This window comes from Tetrao urogallus (assembly GCF_951394365.1).
Source record: "Tetrao urogallus genome assembly, chromosome: 9".
In the NCBI taxonomy this organism is placed as follows: domain Eukaryota; kingdom Metazoa; phylum Chordata; class Aves; order Galliformes; family Phasianidae; genus Tetrao; species Tetrao urogallus.
This window is the reverse complement of record NC_136822.1, coordinates 11924192-11943765: the sequence shown is the minus strand read 5'-3', so window position 1 is coordinate 11943765 and position 19574 is coordinate 11924192. Positions and strand designations below refer to the sequence as shown.

The window sequence follows — 19574 nt, the reverse complement described above, 5'->3', positions numbered from 1 at the left end:
GGACTGCTCAAGACTCATGGCCTGTCTTACAAGAAGTTACACTAAATATTTGTAACACTCCATTTAATCAATGCAGCTGATCTTTGCAGTACAGTTGAGTTGAGTTTTTTGCACAAGCTTGTATGTCTGTCTCAGTAAATTGATGGCTATTACCTTGGAAACAGGAGGTAGAACAATCCTGCCTTTGTTTCTTATTGTGAGCTGTTGGCTGAGCATCTCTACCAATACCTATGCTTTCATTTCAAGATGACTATCTTCAGTGTTCAGGAAACATAACATCTCTTCTTGTTTAGATCTGATAGTAAGAATAGCCTAGAGTTTCTTAGAGATGCTGGGATATTCCACATCAAATCTCTAGAAGAAAAAAGCAAGCTACTTGCCAGTTTTGAATGAAGTATGACATGAAGTCTTACATTTTGTTTTTAGGAGTCACTCCACATAATATTTTGTTTCAGTCCCAACAGCTTTCTCATTCTTGTCTTAATGCTTATTTTTATTTTTCTTTCTCTTTGAAGCTTATTCTCAACCAGTGGACAACCATATCACTCCATCTGCCTACTTAGGACAGTCCCTTCCCCCAGCATCTCCAGGGCGATATTCACCAATTCCAAAGGGAATGCTTGGAGATGATGAGATTACCAGGTAATGAAGAAGAAAAGCTACATTAGTTAACCACGGAAGCTCAGAATATGTGTTTGTGGGGAAAAATGCTCATAAAGATATTTCAGAGCATAAATGCATCTATTGCTTACAATTTAATTACTGTTTTAAGAATCAAATTGGATGTATTTTAAAAAAATATACATGATGTATCATTCTTGGAGTAGTATTAAAATCAGAATGCCCTGCCAAAGCGCTTTGTGAGTTGACTGAGCTTTTTAGGATGGTAGAATTAACAGACCAGAGATTATTAATTATTTTAAAGCCAGCAATATATATTTTTCAGACAAGGGTTTGTTTTATTTTGATGGATTAGTAAATCCACAATGGCTAGAGAGCTCTCAACCCTTCCCATTAGCAACCGTTCAGTACTTCACCAATTCAGTAGGAGACTGCATTAATCTTTTTGTTCAGTACAGCACATCTAATTTTGTTACTTTTCTCTCCTGCAAGTTGGGAATGTTAGACTGTGTTTTCAGTGTGTTGATGCTGAAATCTGTGCCACACTCTTGTCTAATATGGGTAATGTCGTTCTGTTTCTGAGATGGGGTCTACCCAGATTAAAGCGTAAGTGAGGTGGTTAAGGTGCAGAATGAGTTTTTGTGTATTAGAAACGGAGACGGCCTCAGATACGTCTTTGTATTTTTTAACTTATGGTTAGGTGGGCACGTCTGCCACAATGCTTCTGTCCTTCTGATGGTATTGCTGATGTTATAAGTGTACAGCTTTTCTCAAAATTACTGAGATTTTTAGGCTTCCTGTGAACTGTAAGGGCTATTCAAGGAGGGCTTTAGGTGTTCTTAAATTACCTTCCCTTTTTCCACTGCTTTCATCCCAGAAAGAGGCTTAGATATGTTGTATAACATGTAAAAAGATGCCACATATGTATATTCTCTAACTGCAGCTTATCTGTTGTGTTATTGTGATCCGGAGCAATATACGTAGGTTTTCACAGTGTCATACTGTGAAAAGATGAATCTGACATCTGATAGCAGGTAAAATTTAGGAATTTGATGCTAAATTGATCTAAAAGCTAGTGCAGAAATGGAGAAGTTTGAAAAATCGGACCTGATTTTATTTTTTGTTTTGGAAAAAGGCAGCATCTTGGTTTGTCCTATAAATTAATAATTTATTTCTCCAAATATTTAAGAATGTCCATTAATTGTTCTTTAGTGCTCTCTAGTGATTTTTAAATGTAGTGCACATTTTTATTATTAGAAGTTTTTTGTTTCTGAAATCATCCATGCTTTTATTCTACTGGATAATACAGCAGATTTTTGGAGGGAGGGTTTCTGCACTAGACTCGACTGGCTGTGTCTATTGAATTCACTCTTCTATCTTGATCAGCATTTCTTCTTTCATTTCTTGATCCAAGCCAGGAAGCCAAGAATTAAACAACTTGGTTTGGATTTAACTTTTTCAGTTACAATTTCTGTAAATAAATTGCAAATATATGTGAGAGTGTTACAGTTTCTTTTTGCTATATATTTTTTTTTGTCCATCTAGAATGGAATTAGAGCAGCAAGGACATACATTTTGTTATTAACTTTTCCATTAGAATTTAATTGATAAAGTTTCAGTTTTTATTACTGTTAGATTGTTCCAGGCTCTTGAATGATATGGAAAGTATTAAATATTGCCATGTAGTGCTGAATAAGCAGCATAACAGGAATTTAGAATATGTGCATACAAATGGATAGTTCAGCTCACCTAGCAACGGGAAGGGGTTTTTTTTTGCATCTACAAGCAAAGTAGAATAATAATATATATATATAATATATAGAAAATATAATAATAGAAAATATTTGAAAATATAACTGGTTAAACATACAGTTTTTGAAATGTGAATTTTCAATACTTTTTCTCTCATACGACTTAGCTTTGCTTTTCTAATTATTTATTTCAATTTCATTCATGACTTGTGACTAAACTTTGGCGTTCCTTCCTTTCATCCAGGGAGCCTAGAAAGGTTGTCCTGCATCGAGGATCAACGGGTCTTGGTTTCAACATTGTTGGAGGAGAAGATGGAGAAGGAATTTTCATCTCTTTCATCCTTGCAGGAGGACCAGCTGACCTCAGTGGAGAACTTAGGAAAGGCGATCGTATAATTTCTGTAGGAATCTTTGCTTCTTTTTTTTAAACACCAGCAACAAAAAAAGTTTTCCCTACTTTTGATACTAATGACAGATAATACAATTTAAATGTAAATAATATCATTGATTAACTGAGCTGAATTTGAGGCAATGGAACAGTTGCCAGTGTATTTCTGAGGTACCTCTGTGGATGTTAGTCTGCCTCAGTTTCTCATCTCTATCTCAATGAAAATGACACTATTCTATCTCAGATGTTATGCAGAGTGAAAAATTGTAAGTCTTTCAGTTATTTTTACTGATATCTGAGGGGTGTGTGCGTGTCTAAATGGAAAGAATGCAGGTTTCAGAAACAAGCCTTCTAATGAGATGGAGACATTTAGCAGTGGTATCTGAAAACTATTGCTTTACTCCCTGGATTAACTGCAGAACTTCCCATTGGTTTTAATTGCACCCATCTCGTACCTGTCTGAGGACTTTTCCTGTGTTAGTACTGAAGGTCATAAAGATCTTGTGTTTCTTCCTGAAATGACTTAATTTACAAACAATTTTTCAGAACAGTTACATTGTGTTTTGGTAGAAATCTAAGAAAAAAAAATTGGCTCTGCTGTCATTAAAATTCTGTTAGTAAAGTACATCTTTATTTTTACTTGTAGCAATGAAAAACACTTTTGGTCTATAATGTGGCACGTTTCTGCTTCTTTTGTTTTTTTTTTTTTTCTGACACTTTTTAAAATGGCTGCATTGAAAGCATGGAGGATGAGGTCTGCTACTGAATTTTAAGCACAGTGATCTGTGGGCGTGCTTTTACTAAGGAGCTCCCTTGAAGTCCTGTTGTGGAAAAGTGATGTGAGCCATCACAGAAGGCAGCATTCAGTGCACGTCCTTAAAAAGAATGAAAAAGATCTTAAACAAGAAAATTGATTTAGCAACAATAAATTCATGAAGTGATATACTGTGATTATTTGTTTCTTAACAGATGATTGTATGCGAGAGAGGATTCACTGCCTTTTGATTTCACTAATTTTCACTTACATTAACTAGCTCGTAATCAGGAAACAGGGAAATCTCACAAGACACAGAAACTTGTTTGTATCAAATTAATTCTCTTTTGCTCATGAGTCTGTATTTGTGATGATAATAATAAACACAAACATTTATTTTGATAAAAAGGATTTTGTGTATAATTTGTAGGTAAATGGAGTCGACTTGAAGGCAGCCACCCATGAACAAGCAGCAACAGCTTTGAAGAATGCAGGCCAAGCAGTAACTATTGTGGCTCAGTACCGCCCAGAAGGTAAGATAGTTTCCATACACATTTGAGTTTCACTTCTGTAATTTGAAAATCAGATAATTTGAAAGTCTTCAAATCCCATCCCCACCTAACCCCTTTTGAGCATAACAGAAACAAGTATGTAATAGATGTTGATACTTACTGTTAGGTAATTGCAAGTAAGTGTTAGTGCCAAAGCTTGGTATGTTACTTGCTCAGTTTGTGTTCAGAATTTTGATTTCTTTTCTAAATGATAACACTGTCAGGATGTGAAAGTTAAGCCAGTAAATCCACAACTGAGTAGAAATACCATGGCATTAGTTACATCTTACTACTCTCGTTACCTTTTAATATGGTGTTCTATTTTCTTTATCAGTAGGAGGATAAAGGACTAATTCCTACTCTGTTGTGTTGACCTAAAGAAACCATCAGATTTTCATTCCTCTGTCTCATGCTAATCTGGTATTTCCACTTATCTAGCAATTTCTTCTGATCTGGATTAGACTGTAGTGGGTGCTGATTAACCATCCTTCTGGACTCCGCAGAAGCAAAATAATTTTGTCTCATCACAATGCAGTATTGTCCTCATGCGCTTGTACAGCAAGTTTCAAATGCCTTTATCTATTTGAGAACTTCAACAATTCAGTCATATAAAATGTTATACATACCTGGAGTCTGTAAGGTCATGTACTATTATGCATATGACAAGACATTCTTCATGGCTTGTTATGAACTGTTGTCAACAGCTTGTTCTGTGGTTTTACTAACTTTGAAGGCACACAACTAAATCTTGTTTGCACTGAATTGTCTGCTTGAAACTTTTCTGTTAGCAAGTGTAGGTGTTTGTGTGGACATTAAGAACTGCCATATTCATCTGAAATTGTTAGGTAGCTCACTGCCGCACACTCTTTTTCATTCTCTTTTTCTGCTTTCCTGTCATATTTCTTTTACCCTTCTTATCTTGTTCTCTCTGAGCCTTTGAAATGTTAGCTTTCATATTTCCCTCCTCTCCACCTGTGTCAACATTGCATCACACATTCACGGATCCAGGAACTCTTGTCAGTAATAAGGCCAACTTATTTGTTTGTGTCTGCTTCACAGTCAAATCCCTGCAGCCAGCCCATATGGTCAATGCCTGTGTTGTCTTTTGTGTGCATCCTGTTCACATGTTGAGTCTGTAGACTGTTCTGTTCCAGGCATGGGAATAATAGAAAGGTCAGCATTGGTTCTGGCATGTTTGTTTAGGTTTTGTGTCTGAATTATCAAGTGTTTCTGTTGATGTGCATTTGGCCTATCCTCTGTTAATTCTACAGTGTTCTTGTAGGTGAGCCAAATTGTTACACCCAGTAGCCCCAAACGTAATGATCTTTCTACTTCTTAAGAGTTAAAACTTGTGCTTTTATTTACTTGTGGGTTGTTCTTTTGAGAATCAGGCCACTTTTTTTTTTTTTTTTTTTTTTTTTGTACAAAGAGGGCATTCTTGATCACTGTTTCTTCTGCCAGAAAGATATTTTGAGAAGTGGTTCCTAGTAGCAGAACAAATGTTTCTCTGCTAGAACATATTCCAAGACGCAATCACTTTATTTCTTCCTTGCCAAAAAAATGTGTTCAGACTTCATCTAAAAGAAGCAGTTTTTCAGTTCTCTTTTTCTGGCACTCATGCTTATAAAAGCAAAGGATTCCTTCATACTCCAAAGGTTGGAAGTCACTTTTCCTAAGAAAGAACTAAGCATTTTAGATGGTTCCTGCTCTTTCTACACTGGAAAAACAGCTTTCTTCATTACTGCTTGTCCGAGTGGATAACTCATTTTCTTGAAACACGTTTTGAGGAGCTTGACCGATGGGATTTTGACTTATTGCTCACAGGTTTGCCTAGAGCAACATAGTCTTGCCTCCGTTACAGATTTCTCAGTAACTGTCACTTGGAGGCTTCAAACTAAGCTGCACTTATTACTGTATGGTTACTGGAGCATAGGGACCAAACCTGTGTGCAGCTGAGCTGTATTAAGAGTATGGATCTCAGAGAATTATAGGGCCTGTTTGAAAAAGTAGTTGTGGGAGATATTTCTTGAAATATCCTAAGTTTTAGACAGGCATCTGACATCTTTTTTTCTTATAAAGGATTTTTTTCCTTAGAAAAAATCCTTAGAAGGATCTTTTTTCCAGCTATGTTTTGTCCACATGCCAGCTTTTCCCTCTGGAGTAATGCTTTAATCCCTGTTTGGAGTGGGAATGTTGGAAGCATGTCAGGGTTTACCTTATCCTTTTGAAGTGTGCCACAGAAGAAAAGTGTGTGGAGGAGACTGAGATCCATTGTAGTTTGGAGACAGAGTATGAAGTAACACATGGCCAACATACTTCAGAGAGCTTTAGCTGCTTATGTCTGACTTTCGTCATCTCTGTCATTTTCTTACTTTTTGTAAAAAACGTTGAGTGGAACTCTAGCTGTCAGCTTCTTTCAGATTTGGTGTAGGAAGTCGTTTGGATAAGATATTCACTAGTTATTGCTTAGGAATCAGTAAAAAGAGTATTTTCTTAAAGGTTCCTGATTATTTTTTATTGTAGGAAAGCATTCTGCTTGAGATACAGGTTTCCAAGTAGAATATTTTCTACTTGGAATCCTGCTAATATTGAGTATTTATAATCCCACTAATATTGAGTATTTAATGAAAATACTTATATTTTCTGATTGTCTTGAAATTTCCTGGATTATAGCTGCTGATTGTCTTGTTTTCCCCTAACTTGATTCAGTTAAGTTGGGAATGATACACTCTATCTCTGTTTTTTGTTTCTGCCATTCAAGAAAAGGTTAAAAAGTATTTAAATGAATAGAGCATGAAAGTATTGTTTGTCATCGGTGTTTCTCAAATGTCTTCCTAAAGATGAAGAGTATCAATTCCAACTGCTTGTATTGCATATCTGTGTTATTTATATTTATGATTCCAGTAGGATTTTAGTAAAAGAGGCTGATAGCTAGGACAGATCAAGGAGATTCTAGACATCCATCAGTACTCATTATAACTGGGTAAATAAATTCAGTATGATAGGAGCATTTGGGACAGTTGGGACCAGCTCACTTCACTGCCTGTAACTGTATATGACAGTCTGTATGTTCACAGATGTGGTTGAACATGCTAATTTGTATTGCAGCGTCCTGCAACATTTGCTCTTTCAGAAGTTCCCCTCCTGTGTTTCTGCTCTGGTTTCTGGGAAGAACAAAACCAAAAACTTTGCTGGCAGCTCTCTCCTATAAAAGCCTCAGTAGGCTGTTTAATGTAAATAAATAAAAATCATTGGAAAACTCCTGCCATGGAAGATATTGAATTTTCCATATCCCAATCTCCTCGAATCCAGTTAGACAGCATAGTTTAGTGAGCAGTAGTTACTACTCCCTAGATAGGCTAACATGGCTGAATGGTACTGCTGTTACTGTATTTGGGCTCAGGTTATGTAACTGACTTTCTTTTTCTTTTAAATCTCTAAGATGTTCCTTGGTTATAGAATCAGAAAACAATGAAACTGAAACAATGAAATGTAATCTTATACCTTAGAATATCCTTCTGGGCATGAGTTTTATTTTCAGCAACATTCAGTGATTTTAGCGATGCCTTACAAAATTTGCCTCCTATACTCAATCACATTTCAGACACTTACCCATGCTTTGGAATAGCTGAAAGCCAAAGAGGAAAAGTGTAAGTATTTTCTTGTTCACTAAAGTGGCTTGTACATCATGCACCACTTCTGTACACTTGTGCCACAACTGTAGCCAGCTGGCTTCTGTCTTCTCCTGGCACATTTTACAATTTACCTTAAAACTCACCTAAATTCAGATGCAGTGAGACATTGAGTCGTACTGGATTGGACTCACACGTACTTGTGTGGTACATGCACGCACATGTTGTGTGCTTATCAGAGAGAGCACTTGGTTTTAACTGCTAGGGCTGAGTGTTGCTGAAAGGTAGAAAAGAACAGAAGCTTGGAAGATAGGAATTACCCTGTAGAGCTGATGAGTAAGTCAGGATGTTGTTCTCATTTTCCTCTTCCTTTTGAATTCCTTTTTGTTATTCTCCCTGTGGCACTGCACATTTCTATCTCCCTTTAGGACATCATTTGTGAATAAAATGGGATTTTGCTTTATAGTGAGTTCTACTGAAAGCAAAGAACCATTACCCAAAGCAGTTTTAAGAAGACAATGTTCCTCTGGTGCACAAAAGCATTTGATGAACCATTCTCATTTGTAGAGGTTTCTGCACCATTACATTACATTTTTCTGTTGTTCTCTAATTCTGCAGATACCTCAGTTCCACTCTGCCTTCTCTCTCTTTTTTTTTTATTATTGATATCTTCTTCAGGTTTTCCACAAATGCAGGATAGTAAGGAAAAAATATGATAATAGTGTGAAAGAATGAATGGAAGCTCTAAGCCATTTAAATTTCTGTGTATCTCTTGGACTGTCTATTCAGAGCTGGTTGCTGAAACCATCGTGATACATAGCAGTGTGTGAAGGGAATGTAGTGAGAAGAGGAGCAGCAAGGGGGAGTATAAGGCTGTCCAGAGACATGCAGCCTCTGGAGGGATTTATTTTCCTCTTCCTGTCGTTTCACATGGACATCTCCACTTCCATTATGTCCAATGAAGTTAAAAGGTCATCTGAAACACTCGCTGGTGTTTTGAGAGCAACATAATAATACAGGTTACCTCAACATTTCTGGAAGGTTAGATTTGGCCATTTGACAAGGGATGAGGTGCCAGAATACAACCGCAACTCTGCGTAGGTTGAGTGCATGCAAACATTTTAAAATAAGAAAAATAGCCAAAGAAATACATTTAAAATATGAAAATACTTAAAATATAGAATTTGGGTAGGAAATCATTTTGTGGATTAAGCACTTTTTCTTTCTTAAAGTCTCCTACCTCAAAACTGGTCAATTAAGTTCATGTTTTTTACTAATGTCAGTTACATGCACATAATTGTGAAGAATGCTCTTAGAGGTCATGGAAAACAAAAGCAGGCATCGGCATTCTTTTGTTGCTCACTTGACCCTTCCTTCAAAATAGAGGCAAAATGCAGGTAAGCCTTTTACAACAGGAAATGATAGCAGTGCTTTGTTTCCCAACAATCGACCTGAAGTTTAAAACATAAAAGGTATTTTAACTAGTAGAACAGGTTTGTGCTTTTTTTTTTTTTTCACATCAACTATCAGCTGCCTGTTATTTAGAATTTAAAATCTACACTTTTCTCTATATTTCACGTGATCAAGTCTGTCTCTGTGTATCCACTTCTTCTCTGAAAGAATAGTGAGATGGTTTAGGGATCAGATTAGCCCAATGTTCTTAGGTGATTGGGAGGATCAGTGTAAGATCAGCAGGTGAAGCCAAGTCCTCAAGAGATGATTTTCATGTGTTCTGAAAAAAAAAAAACAACAACAACAAAAAAACACCAAAAAAAAGGAAACAGATCACAACACAAAATAACCAAAACAAAACATCTCTTCTGAACTTGCATTGTTTATGTATGTTACTGATACAGGCACATTCTTCTACTTTGATTAAAGTAAATGTAAGTGATTCATGGCGAACCACTGCAAAATGTATCAGGAGTTTGAATCTCAAATACCTAATTAGCCAGTTTTTTTACTTCCATTTCCCTTGGTTGTTTTTTTTTTTTGTTTTTTTTTTTGTTTTTTTGCTTTGGTGGAATGTATACATTGACTGAAAATAAGATCCAAGTACAACATCCTTGTAGTCTTTCATTCTTCTTTGTCTTTAAAGCGAATGAGTCAAAAGAAGTAATGCTTTGTTAAAGCTTACCTTTCAATGGCCAGGAGTGAGCCAATTTTTCTCACTGTGATGCTGCTTCTTATGCACTATTTTCTTGTGGCATTTAAAACAGAATAACTACATTCTGGGAAGTGGTAGCATTTTAATGTCCATGAGCAAAGGATTTTTCTGAACATTTGTCTTGGAAATACAAGTCTCCCATTTGTAAAAGCAGCATATGGGTAACAATGTTTTTGCAGAACTTACATTTCCGTATTTGTTGCATATCAAGAGATTGAGCTTCAATCATATTTTGGTGGAGTACATGAATTGCTGAAGCCAGTGGTGGTTTAAAAGCATTTCTCAATTTCAAAAAATGAAAACTATTTTAAAATATTTTAGAAAAAATTGTTTTATCATGTTGTGAGGTATGTGATCTCTACTCATCCTTTTTTTTTTTCCTGCTTGTTTGTACCTGGTTCTACTGATTTGTGAATAATCCAGATTAGTCAATTAAAGTACCTTTAAAGTCTGTCCCATTAATCTTCGAAGAAGGGTTCTGCTATAAATAGTCCTGATAGATAACACTGTAAAGCAGCTTACTCGTGTTTTAATCCTTTAAATCTTCACTTCTGCTATTTAAGATAATAAATAAAATTGCTAGTCTTTAAGAAGTTGTCAGCCTTTTGCAAGTTGTAAATGTGTGTTCTAGGTAAATTCAGCATTGGCAGTGGCTGGATGTAGTCTCATTCTGGATTTTGCAGGTTCTGTGGGAAGAATTCTTAACTAAATACAAATGCAATTTTTTAGTCTATTTTGAAATTGCATGGCTGGGGTCTTTCAAGTGGTTAGTGAGGCGTGAATGTATGAAAGCCACCACATGGAATGCATTGTGGTTGTCTCAGTCCACGTTAATATAGAAAGTCTGGTGTTGAAGCTAAGTGCTCTCTCCCCAGATGACCTGAAATGCTTTTACTGTATATTTTCATACGTAACATCTTGGCACATGTTTTTGTGTGGTCATAGTAAGTGGCATACGCTCCACAGCTTTCTCTACCACCTGAAATTTGTACTACAGTCTGTAATAATCACATGAGTTGTACCTATGAATTTATCAAATATCAGTGTTGATAGTCAAGAGATAGAGGTAGTTCATTACTAGAGCTCGTAAATACAGCTTCACTGCACTGCATGCTGTGCCAGTCCTGCCTCACCAGCCGAGAACTGGAAGCACGTGGAAGGTCAGTACAAGGTGGTTGTGATGGTGGCTGTTCTAACTTACTGCCAGGCTCTGCTTCTCAGTGTGTCTGTAGGCAGCACATAAAGGAGAATTGTGAGTATTCTGAGAGTGGAGGGGAAAAAAAACAGCACAGAATTCTCAGCGGAAGCTGCTTTGACAGATCCAGTGGGGCTCACTAAAGAAGGGCTTTCCACAGACAGATGGTAAGAGGGATGCAAGAGGCATACTTTTTTTAATTAAAGTGAACTTTTTCAGCTCTTAGTGGGTTTAGTATATGTAGGAATCTCTGCTTCTGAGTGCTGTGCTGCCATCTGTTCCCAGTGCATACATCCATGCTTCCATGAATTGTTTTTCCTTTTGAATTTTCTATCCCTTGTTGTAGTCTTCTGTTCTTTTATTTCTCTTTGCTAGCTTGTGTGTTCCAGACCAAAGTAACTGTCATAGCTGCCTCTTTTTCACCTTCCACAGCCGATATAGACAATTCACCATCTTTCTGCTTATCCCTGTGGCTCACCAGAGCAGCAGTCCAGGAGAGTTTCACTGCTCAGACCCCTTGTCTGAAATTTTGATTTCTTATAAATTAAATGGTGACATTGAAAATGGTCGGTTTCATAGACAAAAGAGTTTTGCAGAATGAATAAAATGTTTTTCTACCATGCAAGCGATCCTGACAGTATGAATTTAACTGTGTAACGATGTTCTGCCTTATTATTAACTTCTTTGTTGTTTTAATTAGAGCAGATAAATAATTTTCAGATAAGCCATGTTTCAGTCAGTAGACAATGTGCTTGGAAACTTTTGTTCTTAGTGATGCACTGATTTGAATTAATTAATGGGCAGGTTAAAAATGAATAAAAAGCACATCCCTTCACAGTAGACTCAGATGAGTGGTTAAGAATTCAGAGAACCTCATTCTAGGCAGCATTCAGTCTCCTCATAAGGACTAGCACCGCGTTCTCCCTTATCTCAGGAACTGGCTATCAGCTGTTCTGAAATGTGGCCATGTCTTGTCTAGGGAGAGAAGCTAACGAAGGAAATGAGCTACCTGCAGTGTCTCGTTGTGTGAAAAGGTTTGGCATGTCTCAGATTCATTCCTGTGTTTTGGTACCTGTCTCTTGATAAACATAGTGCTTGCTCCCCATTTGTTATTGTAAAGTGAGACTATTGCCCTTTTAAGTCATTATTATATAATTTTACCTCTAAAACAGAGACAAAGCAGCTGTTAGAAACGAACCTGTGTGTTCATATAAATGAAATGCAGATATGCAGGTGCTGTCTAAAATCTTGTTTAGATTAGTCCTTGTGAAAAGTGGGTTCCTGTCTCAGGGCTTACAGTCTAAGTAGATAAGAGAATCAGCAATGAGGAAAGGGAAAAGCTGAGGAAAATGAGGGGACTTACCCACACCATGTGGTGCAGCAGTGGCACAGCAGGAGGAGATGTTTCTTTCTGTATCTGGGTCCTTCCCCTAGGGGATGTTGCTTTCTAAAAAATCCTGTTTTCTCACATTCCTCTTACATTGCCATCTTGTCATGCTGAATTCCTTTGATATCAGTAATAACATCAGTAGTGTGGAAACAGTCAGGCATTGTCATCAGTTTGGTTAGTGCTGGTAAATTGTTTGATCCAGACCTCATTTGTACAAAGACACCATTGCTGTACGTTTTGGTGCTTATTGCCTGATGAATGTGTGGGGAGAAAGTCCTACAGAACATAATAGGATAAATTGTGGTTTTTAAGATGGCTGCTCAAAGAAGTGCAGTTCAGAGATTTCCTCAAGATTTTTTGCATTTTAGAGCCCTTTTAATCAGTCTTGCGTATCTTGAGTAAATTTGATGCCCACAGGGATTGAGGTGCAGCAAGGGAGAAGAGCACAAATTACCCAGCTCAGCAGCTGCTGGCTGTGCACACCCTGGCTCTCCCAATGTTGACTTGTTATAATCTCGCATCACGTGGTCTGCTGGCGAAGGTGGTGGCTGTAGAGCATTTCCCTTGACTAGAAAGGTTTTAGAAGTGGATCTGTTTATCCTGAAGTCCAAACTATTGAACTGAAGGAAAAACTTACTTGTTTTGAGTTCATATTTCATGCTGGCAACACGTAAGTACCTCGCTTTAGGATATGTTTGCCCTCAAGAAACTATTGCTATTTTGCTGTCTGCCTTTGTAGATAAAATCAACTGTATTTATCTTAGTTTTATTAGTACACAGTGCTGCTTAAGAACACAATCCGTTTTTCCAGGATTAACATTGGACATAATTATATGGAGGGAGTTTGAATGTCTTCATGCTGTTTACAATTGGATTGAGATTTGTGCCAGAATTCTGGACTTCTTTTCCTTCCTTGAAGTCCCATGGGAGCATTGTTTTATTCAGATAATGTTTCGCATATTCCCCACCTTGTACTGCTAAATCATCTTACTCAAGTCCAGCAATTCTGAAGTATCAATTCAATTCCAACTTTTCAGAAACTTGTAATTCTCACATCTTAGCATTTTAAAAATATAATTTAGATTATAAATATGTGCATTTCAGGTACATATTCTAAGCTTTATTTTTGGTCATGGTGTAAAATTTCTGTGTTTTTATTACTGTGATTGATAGAGTTATGTTTTAATTAGGAAGGATTGGTCACTGTAAACTGTAGAATGAATGATGAAATCTCTGTGACAGATATTTGCTTTTGTTTGTTTGCTTTATTTTAAACTCAATTTCAGTTGATGAATGTAAGACTTTATATAGCTTTTAATTACAGAAAAGAAGCATAATTAAAACATTAGAACTTTCAAGCTTTTTCTTGCATTAAAAAAAAAAAACAAAACTCTAACAAATACTTAATTTTTGAGAATTTCAGTATTTTTCTGAGTAATTTAATCCTCAGAGGTACAGAGAAAATTAATAGCAGTGCTTCCCTCTCTTACAGAATACAGCCGTTTTGAAGCTAAAATACATGATTTACGGGAGCAGATGATGAACAGTAGCATTAGTTCAGGATCAGGATCTTTGCGAACCAGCCAGAAGAGATCCCTATATGTCAGGTAATCATCTTCTTTATCATATTACAAGTGTGTTTTCCTGCTTTTCTGAAGACTTAGCATTTCTATATTTTTGTATACTCGCTCATTGCTGAACTTGATGTTTTTGTTATTGCAACATATTAAAAACAAAACTTAATTCAGTTTGATTAAAGTAATACAACTGAAAAAATGGTAACACAACTGGAAAAGTAGTATTAGCACTGAGAACTTTGAAAAGTGGTGCATTTACTTGCTTTTTGTCCCGAGTCTGAGATTATCCTTCAGTAAACACATAGTTATCTTTTTAAGTCAAACTACATGATGTCTTAACATCTGGCTTAACTCAGTTTGTGTTTTTGTGACAAAACTCTGCATATTCTCCTCTTTGTTACATTTTGATTTCTAATCTGTGCTTAAGCTTTGACAGGTTGCCATCTGATTTTCTTCAGCTTGCCTTAGTCATATTGTCAGTTTGTATCAAGAAATTTGATAGAATTGTAGTACAGAATAATTTCCTTGGAAAACAAGGGATCAAATGCATCAGAGTGAATAAGTTGAATATCCTTCCTTATTTTTTTCATGCAAAATCAAACATGAAGTCTAAAAGGAAGTGGAGATATAAGGAGTGGTGAAAAAATAAGAACGTGAAATAATTAAGAAAATAAGTAGTTTCCCCAGGGAATTCTGGCAAGGTGAGCCTTACTCCTAGATCAGTTATGACATACTGATAAGGTGTAACATTTCAAATGAGAAATATGGATTGAAGGGTTGAATTTTAAAAGATAAATTGATGTTGGAGTTTCCCAATCTGACTCATCTCTGAGTTGAATAAGAGCCAGCAGTAGCTTCATGAAAGAGTCCAGAATGTATTTGCACAAGACTTTGTTAGTGATGGTTCTTGCTTTAAATTTGATTTAAAATGTTGCAGGACCTCACTGGTTTACCTGCAAAAATCTTCGGCTCAGGCTCCAATGCCTTTGCCCCTTTAGAATCCACCTCAAACAGTTCCTGTCTCCCAGTTGTGCTTTGTTATCTGTTTGCAGTGCCGCAGAGTAAATCAAAACAGAAAAATGAGCCTGATTAAATGCACTTTATCTGTAGTAGTTCCCTGATCACTATAAGCAAGGTCCCTTTCAGAAATAGGTACAGCTTAGGAGAGAGGAGTCTTAGGATCTGCTTTGAGTGATATTGCTATCAAGTGAAATGCTGCTTGAAAATATAGTCTTAGCTGTAAGCAGTGAAATCCTACTTCTTCACTGTGAAAGTCGCAGTAAATTGGTTTATAATAGTCAATTTTTATCTCCATTATATTCAATAACAGGTTGCTGAACAGAGCTGATTTTTTTAGAAGCCAATAGGGGGTTTTTAATGCAGCAGCAGATCTTTTAAGGACTTCTTTAGCATGGTGACTCTGGTTAATCTTCCACCAGACTTCTGTCATTTGCAGTTATTTCTCCCCTGTCCCTGCTTTCCCCCCAATGCACTTTCTTGACCTGCTTCTGCGTTCGTGAGGACCCAGAATAAAGGCTTAAATAAAGTGATAGTAACTTTAACCTCCAAGAAAAGCACTGTATTTCACTCAGTTCATCTCTGGTTGTACACTGTACATACACCTGCACAAACACAACTGCTGGTTCAAAGAGGTCTGTCTGGTGGTGGTGGGGCAGCATAGCTGCTCAGGTTTGGATCCACTTAGGCAGTTGTGCATTTTTGCCATCAGTCTTTAAGTCATCATGATATTACAATATTGATGATTTTTCCCCTTGGCAAGCTTTGTGCAATGTACATGTGTTATGTATGCTTATGGGTATGATGGTGAGACCTTAATATCCACAATCACAAAGTTTATCACTTTAGTGCTTATGGTATAATTAGGCCTAAACAATCTCAACCACTTTCAATTTGCATTGTTGGCTATAGCTTATAGCTACAGATTTTAAACTGCTTACATTCCAGTTCATGCATTCGTCTAGTTCTTCAAGCCCCTGACAAATGTTTTGTATCTGTGTGGCTTTTATTCTCCTGATGGAAATGACCTGGGAATGGTTGAGGATGGGCTTCTGACTTTGTCAGCTGCCAAAAGTGCAGCCTTCTCCAGAATGTTGGCAGCAGCCCCGTGGAAACTGGTGGTTCTGTTTCCAAGAAAGATTTTTGAAACTTGCTAATCAGCTCTGTTAGAAGTTAGAAGAAAAATCTAAAATGCAAAAATTCCTTGTGAAAAGTAGTTCTCCACCCACGTCCCTTTTCAGTGAGTGCTGCTATGGTTTTTGAGACCTAATCTTGTCATCGTATCTAAAGATGCCAAAGTCTGGTAGGCAACGTGGTTACACGCAGGGCGGGTTCACATCTGTTCTCTGGTTTCCAGTGCAATTTTTGACCTCAGTGAAATAACTTTCAAGGATCTTTGAACATATTGCTAGATACTGACAGAACATGTTGGCTGTCCCACTTATGCTCTGTAAGTTACTTTGGTATGTTCTGTACTTTTACTTGAGCTAGTTCAAAACTAGTCTCAGTAACTGATGTTGAACTTATTCTGTAATTTTTGGGCTTTTTGGATATGCCTTTAAAATCATGTAGTGTAAGCTAAACTAAATAGTAAGTCCAGCAGAGGTATGTTTATAGACATTTGATCACAGTTGCAGAAAAACTCTGAAATAAAAGACTTTGGGAATAATAATCTGTGGTGATTTCTCAAAGTCATATTACCAAAGTAATGAGTAAAATGAGCTGCATCACTGTATCCATGCAACTGAACCATGGTATCCTCATGAATAGATAGCTTGCAAACAGCATTGTGGGGGTGTTGTGTAATGTTAAGGAAAAAATGGTTGTGTTTGGTTGAGGATGCAACTTAAAGTAAAAGGACAGATTTTTCTCCTTAATTGCATGTATATATGATAAATAGCAAGCAGTCCTTGGAGGACTGTGTAAATATAGCAATTCAGCAGTGACTAACTCCTGAATTTGCACAGCTAATTCTCTCTCTCTCCCCTAATTAAGATGTACCAGTTTAGTGCCCTTCTCTGATTGCTGCTTTATATTTCTTCTGATCTTTATTTTAAGAGGAGAGGGATTCTCTTATACAATATTTGTGATTTTACATCTGAGCTGCACCTCTATGCTGTCCTCCTTCATCTGCAAATTCAAAAAGCAAATGTGAAAAAGTGAAATTCTTTCATGGGATCAAATTTCTTTGATAATATATTGACAGGAGTAAATTTGTTCCATGCTTTATCTAATCTTGTGTGCCAAATCTCTGTCTGTGCAGTGTGTGTAGAATGCAGATTTAAATATGACGTTCACCCCCTGTTTTTCCAGCCAGCACAATACGTTACAGATTCAAATAATGGTGCTGATTTCTCCCCTTGCATGAGAGTAGAAAATAATTGCATCTCCAAGTGGAAGAAACTGCACAGTTTTGGAAGCATTAGGAAATCTTAATTAGATCCATTGAAAAATAAGATTGAAGTTAGCACCAGGCCTGAAAAGTATGCTCAACTGCAGGAAGAATTTAATTGGGCATCCTTATGTTGTTCCGACACTTCAGACATTTAGTTTCAAACAGCTTTCCCAAAAAGTCAGGGAGAAAAAGAGAAACTCCTGTACATGCTGACCTTCATTCATTCTGAAGAGGTAAGTTTAGTTTGTGTTTCATGAAGAAGTACAGAAGGATGCTTCTGCTGCTCCAGGATGCACTCATTACTTTGTTCATCAAGGACGCTGCAGAAGAAATGCTTCAGTCGAACTTGATCAGCAGCCTGTGGTATTGCAAGTTGCAAACACAGCCAGGTCAAAAGGCACTCTGGAAAAGTGGCAGTTTTAACACAACTCTTAAGTTTTTGGCTTTGAAAGCGTTCATGAAACGTGCAACTTGCCTTCAGTTTCTGTACACCTCTAACTGAAGGAACCCAATTACCATGTTAGTGATGTTGTGTTTCTGATTAATGCAGGTGAAGTAGTAGGCAGGACTTGGTGCTTTCCCCCTAAAGTAATTTTTAGGACTTGTCAGTTAACTTTAGCAGAATCTTAAATATAAAATGAATATTGTAGGACTATGTATAAAGCGCTGGTTGGTCAGAAATGCTGAGTTTATTATAAAGTAAATTTGTATTTGTCTTATGACTTACATTAAATACTTGCATGTAACGTTAATCAGCAATAAAATTTTCCATCCAAGCAGTTCATCAAAGAGCTATCTTAGATATAGCAATCTGTACATACATAAGGCATCTTGAGTGTAAATTAAGTTCTCATCTGATAACTTTCCAGGCATACAGGAAACACCATGTTAATTGGTTGGCGTGGAAAGAAATTCTTAACTCTGGGCACTGTTTGGCTCATCATACACAGAGCCCTATGTATTTCTAGCTGTTTTAAAGTCTTTATCTTGCTCACAACTCTTAAGAAAATATTCATTAAAACCTTTATCCCTTTATAAAATACTTTTGATCTGTTGACACTGCTCTCCTAAGGTTGTGATGGACTTGTTTCAAATTTCTAAATTGAGACAGGCTGTCATTTAAGCAGGTGTGTCACTGAGAAACCACTGAGCTGTCAGAGGAAACACATGATGATTTTTTGTTGGCCGTTTTCATTACAGGCACTTCACTTGACATCTGTTCATGCACCTTTTTGAAAAGTAAAATGAGTCCTTTCTAAAGCATCCTAGGAGCCTCTCCTAGCTTCTGTGAGAGGTTCCTGTCATTCAGTTCCACATCCTCACTAAATCCTTGGCTGTGGTGCGAGAAGTGTACCATAGATCTGTTCTGTTCCTCCGGGAACTGATTGAGATTTAAAATGATTCAACAGGGAGAAATTAACTTTGATCTGTATTGATTCCTCAGTGTGGTGTACCATGTCCCTTTCCTGACAATTTTGCTTTGTAACTAAGACGGGAGAAAGCAGTACAGAGCAAGAGTAGCAGTGAGCTTGAATAAACTGATTTTGCTAGCAAAGAGAACGTGAATAAAACTGCAGCCTGCAGCCAGTCTGCAGGTAGTGCTGGTGCCTGTTACTTGAAAATAGGCTGATGTTAGAAAGAAGGATGGGATTCCTCTGAAATGGTAGGGAATTTTCCAAAAGAGTTCATGTACTTTTTATTGCCTTTGATACTATAGTAACAACATTCTGTCCAGACCATATTTTTGAGCTTTTTATTTTTTGCATCCCTATGTATTGTATTCCTGTGCAGTATCGGACAGTAACTTTTATTTCCTGAAATATTTCCATTTTGTAACTTCTAACAAAGTGCATTGCTGAACTTTCAGCTGGGCTGCATGCGTCAAGTTTACTTTTTCTTCCTACACTGATGTGTAATTTGTTCTATGCAAAGTATTGATTGAATTGCAGGAGATATCTTCTTGTGAAGCTTCTGCCAAGTACTGGAGTTTTGCTCTGGGCCATGTTTATTCTCACTCATTAAAGGTCTCAAATGTATTGTATGTGAATACTGTGCTGTACACTATCTGTGGATGTGTGGGGGGAGAGATTGCATTCAGCATTATTCTTCTTCGCACCTTTCAGAATGCTGCAGTCA

The 19574-nt window shown here is 37.0% G+C and overlaps 1 protein-coding gene across 18 annotated transcripts in view; it reads left to right on the top strand.

Moving 5' to 3' along the window:
- Window positions 1-19574, top strand: part of DLG1 (discs large MAGUK scaffold protein 1) — a gene marked incomplete at both ends in the record, with an annotated part of 129503 nt that overhangs the window by 92456 nt on the left and 17473 nt on the right. For 17 of the 18 annotated variants that reach the window (XM_079539470.1, XM_079539469.1, XM_079539467.1 and 14 more), the window contains 4 exons: window positions 516-642; window positions 2617-2773; window positions 3945-4047; window positions 13942-14056. In XM_079539470.1, coding sequence (XP_079395596.1) covers window positions 516-642; window positions 2617-2773; window positions 3945-4047; window positions 13942-14056 — 502 coding nt within the window. Of the gene's footprint in view, window positions 1-515; window positions 643-2616; window positions 2774-3944; window positions 4048-13941; window positions 14057-19574 lie in introns of those variants that run through there. The other variant, XM_079539475.1, reaches the window with a different exon arrangement.